Source organism: Mesoplodon mirus, assembly GCF_964341445.2.
Source record: "Mesoplodon mirus genome assembly, chromosome: 4".
NCBI lineage: Eukaryota > Metazoa > Chordata > Mammalia > Artiodactyla > Ziphiidae > Mesoplodon > Mesoplodon mirus.
Genome location: NC_138979.1, coordinates 180,520,048 through 180,533,118, shown reverse-complemented (window position 1 = coordinate 180,533,118; position 13,071 = coordinate 180,520,048). Strand labels below are relative to the sequence as shown.

Below are 13,071 nucleotides of genomic sequence, written 5' to 3'. Positions count from 1 at the left end.
GCATCTGAAATGTCACTGGGCTGAAATCAAGATGTCAGCAGGGCTGGTTCCAGAAGGAGGCTCCAGGGCGGATCCATTTCTTTGCCATTTCACGTCTCGACAGGGGACCTGCAATTCTTGGCCTGTGGTCCCTTCATCGTATCCCTCCAGCCTTCTCTGTCTCTGACACTTCTGCCTCCTCTTTATAAAGACCCTTGTGATGACATTGGGTCACCCAGATAACCCAGCATAATTTCCCATCTCAAGATCCTTCGCTTAATTACATCTGCAAAGTCCCCATTACCCTATAAACATTTACAGGTTCCAGGGACTAGGTCCTGGTGATCTTGGGGGACCATCATTCAGCTTATTACAGTAGTATTTATTACGTCAGTAATAGTTGATGAGGAAGTCACACTTCTTGGCTCCCTGCTATTTATTTTTTTAAAATAAATTTATTTATTTTTGGCTGCGTTGGGTCTTTGTGGCTGCACGTAGGCTTTCTCTAGTTGCGGCAAGCGGGGGCTACTCTTCGTTGCAGTGCTCAGGTTTCTCATTGCGGTGGCTTCTCTTGTTGCAGAGCGTGGGCTCTAGGTGCACAGGCTTCAGTAGTTGTGGCTCACGGGCTTCAGTAGTTGTGGCATGTGGGCTTCAGTAACTGTGGCTCTCCAGCTCCAGAGCGCAGACTCAGTAGTTGTGGCACACGGGCTTACTTGCTCCGCAGCATGTGGGATCTTCCCGGACCAGGAATCGAACCCGTGTCCCCTGCATTGGCAGGCGGATTCTAAACCAGTGTGCCCCCAGGGAAGTCCCTCCCTGCTGTTTTAATTATTCCAGAAAAGTTGAAGGGGACGTGGATAGGAGTCAGTCATCTAGGGATGCATCGTTTATAAAGTTCCCAGACCTTGGTCCTGAAAAGCCGGCCCCAAAAGACATAAATCACTGGATTCAGGCAGCTGTTGATGAAAGCAAAGAAGTTGGCACATTGCAGGCCCAGGTCGGTGAAATTCTCCCAGAAGCAGCCTCTGACAGCCCACACCTGGAACAGGAATTCCAGGAAGGCAAAGAAGTGGTAGGGGGTCCAGCAGAGCAGGAAGGCAGCCACGAGCATGAGGATCAGGGCCGTGGTCTTGCCATCCGTGGGCCCCCCGTGCCTTGTCTTGCTGACCTCCCCCCGCCCTCGCAGGGCTGCCAGGATGTGATAGTTGAAGAAGACAATCGCAGCCAGGGGGAGAAGAAACCCCAGCACATTTAACTCCACCATCCTTGCAAAGGACCAGGCCTCGCTGGGGTACAGCAGCACACAGGCAGAGATGTTCAGTTCCGGGACAGCTTTGACGGAGCGCAGCAGGAACGTGGGGATACTTAGGAGGCCCCCCACGGCCCAGATGAGCACGCAGGTGGCCTGAGCCCACCGCCGTCGCCGCCGCCTCCAGCTGGCCATGGGGTGCACCAGCACGTAGTAGCGGTCCTGGCTGATGGCCACCACCAGGAAGATGCTGATGAAGAGATTGGCCTTGATGACACCGTTGACCACGCGGCAGAGGAGGGCTCCGAAAGGCCAGTTGAATTCCTTCCAGATGTTCTCTGCCCAGAAGGGCAAGCCCAAGACGAACACCAGGTCGGAAGCCGCCAGGTTGGCCAGGTAGATTTCTGCCGTGTTCAGACGCCGTCGGGTGAAGAGAAAGACGGACAGCACAAAGAGGTTTCCCAGCAGCCCACAGAAGCAGATGGTGATGATAAATGTGGGTAAGACTCTATGCAGCAGGTCCCAGGCTTCCTGAGCACTGTCACAGGACGTGGCATTTGGAGGCGGGAGCTGGCTCTGGTTGGAGGGCTGGAGCTCCAGGAGGGTCCGGGAGGCCATCCACGGTGACCTGCAATGAACATCACAGAGCATCACACAGGAGGCGGCCCATTCTAGCCTGCGGCCCATCCAGCCCATCCCCAGTTTTGGAAAATAAAGTTTTATTGGCACACAGCTGCATCCATTCATTTACCTTTTGTGTTACAACAGCAGAGTTGAGCGGTTGCAACAGTGACCCTTTGGCCTGCAAAACTGAAAATATTTGCCCCTTATTCCCTTAGAGGAAAAGTTTCACGACCCCAGATATAAAGGAAAGGACCAGGGCTTTTGAAACCCGAGTTCAAATCTTGACGTAACTACTTGGTGTGGGCCACTTAGACCCACTGACTTTTATTTTCCTTTTTGAACATTGGAACTAATTGTATCCCTCTTGTGGGATTGTGGCAAGGACTGGCGAGTGTATCTGTGGAGAGCTTGGCCTGGTCGCCTGGCTTAGAGGAAGCGCTCAATGGAAGGCGAGGATGAGTCTTATTTACAACCATACCATTGTTATTAGCAGTGTTTCATTAAACAAAAGTAGGTGCTCGTGTTTGATTTAAGAAGCACCTACTTTGTGCCAGTACTTTGCCAGGTGCTGGAGATACAGGGAACAGGGCCCAGCCCCCTGAAGGAGCTCACCATCTAGAGGGAGGCAGACATGGAGACAGTGGTCGATGACCGAAGATGGAATGAAGCAAGGAAGAGGCCCGGCCCTCAGGGGTGCTGATCCACTGGGACTGGGACCAGTAGGGTGGAGGAGGTGAGGTCAGTAGTAGAAGGTGTGGGGTTTCTGGGGCTCCACACCTAAAAATCCTCCGCCCACCTGGATGAGTTAATATATGCAAAGTGCTTCAAAGGGTTCCTGGCTCTTTGTAGGCACGTGCTACCCCTTAGCTACTGTCATCATCATCATTATCCTTAGTGATGCCTAAGAGTCCTTCCCTTCAACTGGGCAAAACTCATAGTATCCAGCACAAGATATTGCGTAAGAGAGCTGATCTCAGGAAAGTCCTTTTGGCTCTGCAGTCTTAGGCAACCACTTTGTGTCTCTGAGCCCGACTTTTCTCATCTGAGGAGGACGTGATGACCTTCTCACTGTGACACTGTAACCCACACACTGTGCCATTCACATCGGGTAAAATCCATGGGTCTCTCCATTCATTCATCCACTGGACAAGTATGTACTGAGCACACACCATGTGCTAGGCACCGTTCTAGGTATTTGGGACATAGCAGTGAATCAAACAGGCAAAACCCCCTGCCCTCAAGGTGCTTCTAGCCTTGTGGGAGGAGAGAGGCAATGACAATAAGTATACTGAATAAACCTGTTAGCCGGGGAGGGGCAGCCATGGAAGCGGTGAGCTGCGATCAGGCTCTAGATAGAGTCCGAAGGTAGAATCACCATGATTTCCAATCGGATATGGGTTATGACACAAGAGGAACTGCATGATGCTTAGATTTTGGGCCTGAGCACCTGGAGATAGGAAGTTGCAGTTAACTGAACCGGAGATGACAGAGTGAAGATGGAGCAGGTTTTTTGGCGGGGAAGATCGGGGGTTCACGTCTGGACATGTGAAGGCTGAGCTGTCTGTTGGACATCAGGTGGGCATACTGGGGCAGCTGGCTACACAGCACTGGTGTTGAGAGACCACGTCTGAGACAGTGATACATCATTGGGAGCTATAATCACACGGATGGTATTTGGTATTTAAAGTCACAGGACTGGATGAAATCACCAAGGGAGAATGTAGGCAGAGAAGAGAATCAGCTGCTGGGCTGCCTATTGACAGGTCAGCAGAGGACACGGGAAATGACGGGTTAGGAGGCTATGACGTATCCGTGGTTTATAGGGTCTGACCCAGAGCATATGGAAGAGAAAGGACACTCTTCTTTTGTCATTGATTTCAGGGCGTAAATCCACAATGAAGTATTTATTTTGTTATTTGGCAATACTTTTCAATTTTGCAATGAGTCCTTCTGGCAACAATGAGCAAAAAAAGAACGTTTAATGAAAATTTAAGTCCTGAACTTCTGTCTCTGAGGGAAGTCAATGATGAACGTGTAACTTGCACAAAATGTTTGTTGACGTTTATATCGTGATGGGGGCTGTAGCGCTTTCCCTGACCACAAGGAAACCTAACACAAAGCTGCTAATTCAGAAGTTGGTATTTTTCAAAGATCAGCCCTAAGACGTTGATTTCACCCACATTACTGCAGAAGATGCTGTGATTTTTCACTTAGAGCAAACGACTGTTCTTAAAGTTAATTCAGCTCATTTTTAGTGTCAGGTTATCTTGTGCACACACAGAAATGAAGTGATGGCTGATTAACGTGACTGCTCCATAAGAAATCCACGGACAGTGAAATGGTGCCAGCTTGATACCAGTATCCTCAGAGTCTTCAAATAGAAAAATCAGTCAATTCCAATCATGATTCAATTTTTTTATCCAGTTCATGGAATCAAAGCAAAACTTTTGAGAGTTCACTCTGGCAAAGTGAAGCAATGGACATTTTGTGAATGCTATTCTACATTCACTTTTTAAAAAAATTAATTTATTTTTATTTTTGGCTGCATTTGGTCTTTGTTGGAGCACACGGGCTTTCTCTAGTTGTGGCGAGCGGGGGCTGCTCTTCGTTGCGGGCTTCTCATTGCAGTGGCTTCTCTTGTTGCGGAGCATGGGCTCTAGGCGCGCGGGCTTCAGTAGTTGTGGCTCGTGGGCTCTAGAGTGCAGGCTCAGTAGTTGTGGCGCACGGGCTTAGTTGCTCCGCGACATGTGGGATCTTCCCAGAGCAGGGCTCGAACCCGTGTGCCCTGCATTGGCAGGCGGATTCTTAACCACTGCGCCACCAGGGAAGTCCTACATTCACTTTAAATTGTTCACATTGGAGAGAAAGTTGTATTTTTCTGATGATCACACACATTTTGGTGGAGCCCAGGGTCATGCTAACAACAATATTCTTGCTAATATAAGAGACCGATGAAGCAGAAATGTACTTTGAACAGTTCATGGTGCACACACAATTTGTAATTGCATATAAACACGTTTCAGTATTTTACCGATTGATATGGAGGTTATATTTGACAAGATTTACAAAATTCTAAAACATAAGATTTGTAGTTCAGAATTACTGAACTACGAACTTTTGTGATGAAGTTGATGAGGAATTTTTTATGGCCATGCCGTGAGGCTTGTGAAATCTTTGTGAAGTTCCCCAACCAGGGATCAAACCCATGCCCTCGGCAGTTAAAGCACAGAGTCCTACACACTGGACCGCCAGGGAATTCCCTTGATGAGGAATTAAAACAACTTTAGCATGCATTTTCTTTCTCTGCTGCCCATAATAAATCAATTTTTTTTTTTTTTTTTTGTGGTACGCGGGCCTCTCACTGTTGTGGCCTCTGCCGTTGCGGAGCACAGGCTCCGGACGCGCAGGCTCAGCGGCCATGGCTCACGGGCCCAGCTGCTCTGAGGCATGTGGGATCTTCCCGGACCGGGGCACGAACCCGCGTCCCCTGCATCGGCAGGTGGACTCTCAACCACTGTGCCACCAGGGAAGCCCCATAAATCAATTTTAGAAGACACTAAGTGCCCTAAAATGTTATTCAACTATTTGTTACAACAGAGTTGAGAATTTTTGTTGAATTTTGTTCCAAATCAATGAGGAATCTTCGAGCAAGTATTCAATGAATGGAGCACCAAAACAGCAGCTTTTGGAGCTTTTAGCAGATTGTAGTTATTGAAGACAAAATTTTATGCAGAAAATAATTGAAATTTATAGCTAAAAAAGCAAGGGAGAAAATGATCAAACTAAGCGATGAGAGGTCAAATGGTGCACAGGATTTAATTTTTTAATTTTATAACGAGCTTTGGAATGTCTCAATTTGTGGGAAGCATCTTTTCAATTGGAGAAGTTCATATTTTGTACAAAATTGAGATGAAATTGGGACAGCCCCGGATCTGCAACATCTAAATTTGACAAAGCAATCAAAACTTATAAATAGCTACAACTTATCTGAAGAGTTTAATGTGATGAAAATATTTGTTGAAGGAACTCAAACTGAGGCAAAAAGACAGCACCTGTGAAAATATCTGGGCTGAAATATTTACATAATTCCATATGCAAAGAATTAGACTTGAGAATAGCCTCTGCTTGGCAGAATTTGCTCAGAGTTTATCAGATACCTCAACACCTGCAGAGAGAACATTTTCTTCATTAAATATTTTCTGGTCCAAGAGAAGAGTCAATTGAAGGCGCTAATTTAAATTTATTAACCATAAAATTTGAAGGAAAAAGAATTTAGGCAATTATATGGAATCATTAAAAATAATAAGACCATATTGAGAGAAAAATACATTCTCTGGAAAATGCCAGAGACATATGAGAGTCAGGTACAAGCCCAAGAAGCTAATTGTAGCACTTGCATATGTACCCAAACTAATTATTTTGCTTATGTTATTTTTCAATGTTCAGTTAATTAACATAAAGAAAATCGTTCATTTTGCTTTAATGAATATACTTAGACTTTTTTGGAAAAACTATTTTTGACTAGAACTGCTTTATAACTCCATCAGTGTAATATAACCAATTAGTTGGGGTGTGTGTGTGTGTATACACATAAATACATACAGTTAAATATATAATTATTTTGAAAATAGCTTTTGATTAGAACTACTATTTTTTTTGTTGTCGCGACATGTGGGATCCTCCCGGACCGGGGCATGAACCCGTGTCCTCTGCATCAGCAGGCAGACTCTCAACCACTGCACCACCAGGGAAGCCCTGATTAGAACTACTTTTATAACTCCATGGATATAATATAACCGATTCATTGGTGTGTGTGTGTGTATATGCATATATATACATGTATATATAATTAAATATACATATTTTTTTAAAATAGCTTTTGAGGGCTTCCCTGGTGGTGCAGTGGTTGAGAGTCTGCCTGCCGATGCAGGGGACACGGGTTCGAGCCCCGGTCCGGGAAAATCCCACATGCCGCAGAGCGGCTGGGCCCGTGAGCCATGGCCACTGAGCTTGCGCGTCCGGAGCCTGTGCTCCGCAATGGGAGAGGCCACAACAGTGAGAGGCCCGCGTACCGCAAAAAAAAAAAAAAAAAAAGCTTTTGATTAGAACTACTTTATAACTCCATCAATATAATATAATTAGTTTTTAGTGTTTTGTAGTAATTTGCTCTGGCAGCCACAGGAAAGCAATACACTCAGCAAACCTGATTTCTCAGATACCTGGTGGCCCCTCCATGCCCCCTCTCCCGGCAGCCCCCTTGTACTACACACACGTGTGGGAGCTGCTTCCTGAGACTGCCGTTGGGCCTCATGCCATTCCTTCCTGTGTGCTTCTCTGCACGTGCTGAGGAAGCTCTATGTGCCACGGAAAACCCGAACATCTTCGTCTCAGCCCCAATCTCCCACCGACACTGGGGCTGCAGAGTAAGCCCCTGATGCCAGATCTGACCCTTCACTGTCAGCCACACCTGTGATCTGTGGGCTGTGCTGGGCTTTAGGTAACCTGATCCTGACAACATGCCTGGGAGGAGGGATGGCTGTCTTGTGCCCATTGTACAGATGGGCAAACGGAGGTGAAGAGAAATGAAATTACTTGCCTACATTCATACGGTGATAGGAGCCAGTCTGTTTATACATGGCTCTTCTTCCAGGCCCAGCTCAGGGTCAGGCCTCTTTTACCCAGCGTGCTGTGACCATAAAGAGAATGGGCCTCATGTTAGGGAGCCTGGGCTTGGGTCCTGGGGTCACCAAGCTGTGATTCTGGGCAAGTCAGATAACTTCTCTGAGCCTCAGTTTGTTCATCTGTAGAATGGGAATAACGGCAGTTATTACAAAGAGTCATGGTGAAGCTTGAAGGAGACTATACCTGTAGAATCCCCTTGTAGACTGCAAAGCATCAAATATGAGGCTCGAATGATGATAACCACCACAACAATAATAATGGTGATAACTACGGTAGTAATAATAATGTGATGATAAAGTGTCCTGGTGCCTCCGAGTGTAAGCAACCTCTCCTTCATGTGGGCTACCCTGGTGTCAGAACATGAGGTTGGAAAGTACCAAGAGACCCCTTTTCTGCTCTTCCTGAGCTGTGGAACAGTTCAGGGATTACCTGGCACCTAGCACACCAGGAAACTAAGGAACTAAAATTCCAGAAAGCTGAGTTCCAGGAGGGGCTGTCTTCTTGGCAGTGGGATTATCATTCGTCTCCAGCCTTGGAGCTTTCACCACCAGGAGGTTTAAGAAGAAGCTGGAAGGAGGGAAGCGGTTTGTTGTGGACGCTGAGAGAGACCCCGGATGTGGTCTGCTTTGCTTCCCTCCCTTTCCTCCTCCAGGTCACCTTGAACGTTGTGGGACAGGGGTCGAGTCCCCTCTGAAGTGTGGGTGTCTGGGCAGGAAAGGGTGGCTTTGGGAGGCAGTGAAGGGGGCCTGGCTCCTGTGTGCTCCTGAGGGACCACAGGTCAGCAAGAGGCAGGGGCTGCCCGGGCACCGCCAGTCCAAACCATGGGCTGTACCCCAGAGCCGTTCAGTTGGCAGAATAATGGTCCCCAAAGATGTCCACCTCCTAGTCCCTGGAACCTGCAAATATGTTCCCTTATGTGGTAAAGGGGGCTTTGCAGGTGGGGTTGAGGTAAGAATCTTGAGATGGGGAGATGATGCTGGATTATGGAGGTGGGCTTGGCATCATCACAAGTGAAAGTGATTTCATTTATAAGTAAAAGAGGGAGGTAGGGGGCCATCAAAGGCAGGAAGAGAGTAGAAGATGCTATGCCATTGGCTTGGAAGATGGAGAAGGGGCCATGAGCTAAGGAACACAGGCAGCCTCTAGAAGCCAGAAAAAGCAAGGAACAGCTTCTCCCTTCGAGCCTCCAGAAGGAGCACAGCCCTAGCCAACACCCTGACTTTAGCCCAGTGAGGCTGATTTTGAACTTCTGACCTCCAGGACTATAAGATAACACATTTGTGTTCTTTGAAGCCACTAGATTTGTGCTAATTTGTTACAACAGCAACTGGACACTAATACATGGGTCAAGGCTTCACCCTGCCCAGGAAACCAGGAACTGTCACCTATGCCACCAGCAGAAACCTCTTACTTCAGCTCGAATCTGATTGGTTCAGCAGACACTGCCCGCCATCCCATGCGACCCGGCTGGGTCTGTGGCCACGGCATGTGTTTGCTCAAGCCGAGCCTATTTTCAGGAGGTTGTCTTTACCAGCTGCTGCCTGTGTTTATGTAAAGTTGGCCAGAGAGGAGAAACCTTCCTTTGTTGGTTCCGAGTCTTAGCTCTGATATTTGCCTGGCACATAGTACGTGTTCAAAAACCATCAGCTATTGATATTATTAGTCATATTTGATCTTATCTGAAAAAGTCAAGAGTGACATTGGGCAAGTCTACTAGAGATGAGCGATTCTGTCATTTCTATGCGATACTTTCTGAGTTCTGCACATTAAAACATTGGTGCATGCTACTTCTTCAACAAATTAGCCTTCTTCAAATTAATTCCAATTTCAGAAGTGAGGTGATTATACAGGCATTTGAAATAGACATAGATATTAAAGGATGTCAACCCAATCACATCATAAGATACTGTTTTCAATCCACAACTAACCCAACCAGTTTTTGGCGTTATGAAATTTTGTAAGCGATCCTGGGGAGAGCAATTTGACTTTTATAAATTGGAACTTGTAGACTGTAACTGGTCAGAGTCCACACGGAGCTCTGATGACTGTATTTAGCTTCTACACGTTTCATGGGACCTTGGTGTAAAGAGCTGCCGGAAGTACTCTCCTGTTCCAAACAGCCTCCCTCCTCCTCTTCTGGAAAAGCAGCTAAAACCCAAAGTAGGCATGGAATACAGTCTCTTAAATTGATTCCGAATGATGTTTTGTTTTTTTTTTAAAAAACATACAACAACAGAAAGCTGAAAGCTCTGCCAATATTAGTCGTAAAAGGAAAATTTTTCCCCCTGAGATATGGATCTTCTCTTATATTTTACTCTTATAAGAGAGAAAAAAAAGATGGTCATTTACTTACCCAGACAAAATGAAAGAGGTCACAACTTCAGCTGGGCTTTCTGCTGGTGAGAGCTGCCTTTGGAGGTATCTTCTGTTCTGGGAAGCCCCGTGGAAGTGTGGTGGCCTTAAATTACAGTGATGTCACCAGCTGGACTGCTGAAAAAGTGAGTCTTTCAGACAGAGGAAGCAAGCTGGAATTTTGAAAGAAAAACAACTTTGCACTTTGGGGCTAGCAAGCGATTACTCAACTACCATCGCCATCTTTAATTTTGTGGGAGCTGACTTGAATGTCCACCTTTGAATTTTGGTCATGAAGGGTACATCGCCAAGAATCCATCACTGTGGACACCTTTAAACAAAGAGTGAGCCACAAAAAGCTTGACTCATGCAATATGCAGAGCTGAGTAAAGTCAGATGCACTTTCCCCTTATCTTCCCTGGCAGTTCTGAAGTCTGTTTTTGATGTAAGTCTGTGGATATCAAGTTGAACCACTCAGGACCTCGTGTTCAGACAGTCTGACATTTCTGGCATTTTTTGAGAGTCAGACCTCAACAGCCTTTGACCGAATGCCGCCTACTTTCTATCTTAGCTCCTAAAAATGAAGACGTTCTAATCTCGCTCCCTAAGTGCAGGAGAATGCTTCCACACCAGGGCTTGATTCTAGCTTCTGGAAAGTGACTCCCAAATCTCAGGCCTCAGGCCTCCCTACACCCTAGTCCTGCCTCTTGGACGCTCTGCTTGTATTTCTCTCTCTTTTTTTTTTGCAATACGCGGGCCTCTCACTGTTGTGGCCTCTCTCGTTGTGGAGCACAGGCTCCGGACGCACAGGCTGAGCAGCCATGGCTCACGGGCCCAGCCGCTCCGCGGCATGTGGGATCTTCCCGGACCGGGGCATGAACCCGTGTCCCCTGCATCGGCAGGTGGACTCTCAACCACTGTACCACCAGGGAAGCCCTGCTTGTATTTCTTGATGTCACCTTTAGCCTGGCGTGTCTGGAGCAGAAAATGTCCCCTTTGTCCTCAGACTCTGGCCTCCTCACCGTGTTTCCCTTTTCTGTTACTAACACCTCACTGGAGACCAATTGCACCTTTGAATTTCCTAGCAGTTTTCTCCCATTGCTGGACATCTTAAAATTGCGGAAGCAGGTTGAAAAAAAAAAGGCCACTCCAAGGACCAGATGTGTATTTTAGGGAGAAACCTGGAATTTATCTTTGGGGAAGCGCCCTTCGTATCAGGAGAGATCTGGGACTTTTTCAGTCATGCAGATGTTAGGTGAGTACCTGCCATCATGTTGGGGTAGATTTTAACTAGAGAAATTTCTCCAAATCCCAGTTGTCAGTGCTTCCTAATTAGTAATGTAGATCAGAGTCTCACCAGCCAGACCCGCCTTTGCAGAAGGTGGTTGTCTTTTCTCCCTTTGATGTGAGTTTGCACAGGGTTGTTTCTGAGAAGTATCTGCTCTCAGGACATGTCTGCCGGCTCCAACACAGGTTTACCCACAGGATATCATGACTCCTGTCCTGCCGGGAGGTGGGGTGCGCAGGCCTGACCTTGGCTTTGCCTCACTGTGAGAAGTGGCCTGTGCGTGGCAGGGCCACGTGGCCGGGACTGTCCGTATGTCACATGCCACTAGTGAGGGCTGAGTAAGTGGCACTGTGGCAGCCCTGCCAAGGCCTTGCGGAGCCCCACTCTGTGGTGGAATGGAAAGGTCTCTGAAGAAAATGGATGCTCCCACTGCTGCCTTCCGGGATGGGCAAAGGGAAGTGGGCCTTGGTCCAGGGAGGAGAGGGTCTCCTTCTGCCTCTGGGGCTGTGGGGTGTGGGAGTCTGAATTCTGGGGTCTGAGGGCAGGGTGAGGGAACCCCACGTGTAGGAAGGCACCACAGATCCCTGGAACGTGGAGAAGATGGGAGGACGCTGAGAGTGACATGGCAAAGGCCTGGTGTGAGCTGTTCTGGGTGGAAGTCCCCTGGGCACTGGGACCCTTGTGGGGAGGTGGGCTTAGGTATTCATAAAAGCAATAGATAGAAGTCACAAATATTAGTTGACATGGCTGAAATGAAGACATCTTCACAGATACCCAAGAAAAGTATAGTAACCCATCCCTAAGAGGTAGCAAAAGTAACGTTCATCCACGTTGACTAAATCATTAGGCCCCGTCTTGTGAACCATAGAAATCACAATTCTCCGATCATTATACCAGAAGGAGAAGAATGCTTCCGCATTCCTGTAATCTGTATTCGGATCGAGGGTCCTACAGTGGATTGTGAAATGCTTTGTTCACTTTGTTCATTAAGTGTGTGCACTTAATATACGTTAGTTAATAAAACTGATTTTTAATGTGTTAAAAATTATTTTAACAGATTTAAAATGATTATTTTAACCAATTAAAAATGATTACAGCAGAGACCGTTTGGTGGAAGACGCAGAAACAGAGGACAGCCTGGCCAGCTGGGCGGGACAAACCGACCCTCCCGGAAACTGTCCTCAGTGTTGATGCAGCGGGACCCCAGGCAGGTACAGGTGGGCTCGGACTGTGCTCGATGCAGATTCAAGGAAGGGATGCGCTGGAGTTGTAGGAAGCTGGGGACGAAGAGGTTATGTCCCCACTCTGGAGTTCAGGGTCACTTTCCGGCTCTCCAGCCGGGAAGCACTGGAGTCACTTGGTCTCTTCTCCTTCCTAGTCACATCCAGCAGCTTCTTCAAGGTCAAAGACTCTGGTATATTTCATCCAGTGCAACTCTACGAATGACACCTGTATGCCTAGCCTCTTGTGCGGGGGCGGGGTGGTGGTGGTGAGGGTCCTGCTCAGTCCTTAAAATAGCTGGCGTCTCTCTTAGGATCTCCACCGCAGTTAAGGAAAGAAAACGACCGCGGGGCGGCTTCCCACCAGGATGAAAGGCAGCATTTTTGTTTCCGTCTAGCTGGCGCTCTTCCCCTCTGCCTAAGCCTTCCTTCCCATCTTGGTTTTAGACACTCATGCAACAAATAAGTCTGCAACAAAGAACCCCAAACCAATCTCCTTGCTTTCTGATTTTTTTTCCCTTCAGTTTATCCTTGGGCTAGATGAATATTCCATAAGGACTTGGATTTTGTCACTTCAATGGCCCCGCCCCCTGGAATTCACACACTCCTTGGCGGTCCTGCCGTATCACCCAGAGCCACCTCTACCTGGTTCTTCCATTCTGGCTGAGAGGGAAGTC

The 13,071-nt window shown here is 47.4% G+C and overlaps 1 protein-coding gene across 1 annotated transcript; it reads right to left on the bottom strand.

The window, feature by feature from the left end:
* Positions 1-845: 845 nt before the first annotated feature.
* Positions 846-9,971, bottom strand: BDKRB1 (bradykinin receptor B1). The gene is made up of 2 exons (XM_082618021.1): positions 9,888-9,971; positions 846-1,856 (listed from the first exon to the last, which is right to left on the bottom strand). The coding sequence occupies exon 2, from the start codon at positions 1,844-1,846 to the stop codon at positions 848-850; it is 999 nt and encodes a 332-aa protein (XP_082474147.1). The 5' UTR covers positions 1,847-1,856; positions 9,888-9,971; the 3' UTR covers positions 846-847.
* Between the last annotated feature and the right edge of the window lie 3,100 nt (positions 9,972-13,071).

Coding starts and splice junctions, on each gene's coding strand:
- BDKRB1 (XM_082618021.1), bottom strand. CDS start 1,846: ATGGCCTCCCGGACCCTCCTGGAGCTCCAGCCCTCCAACCAGAGCCAG.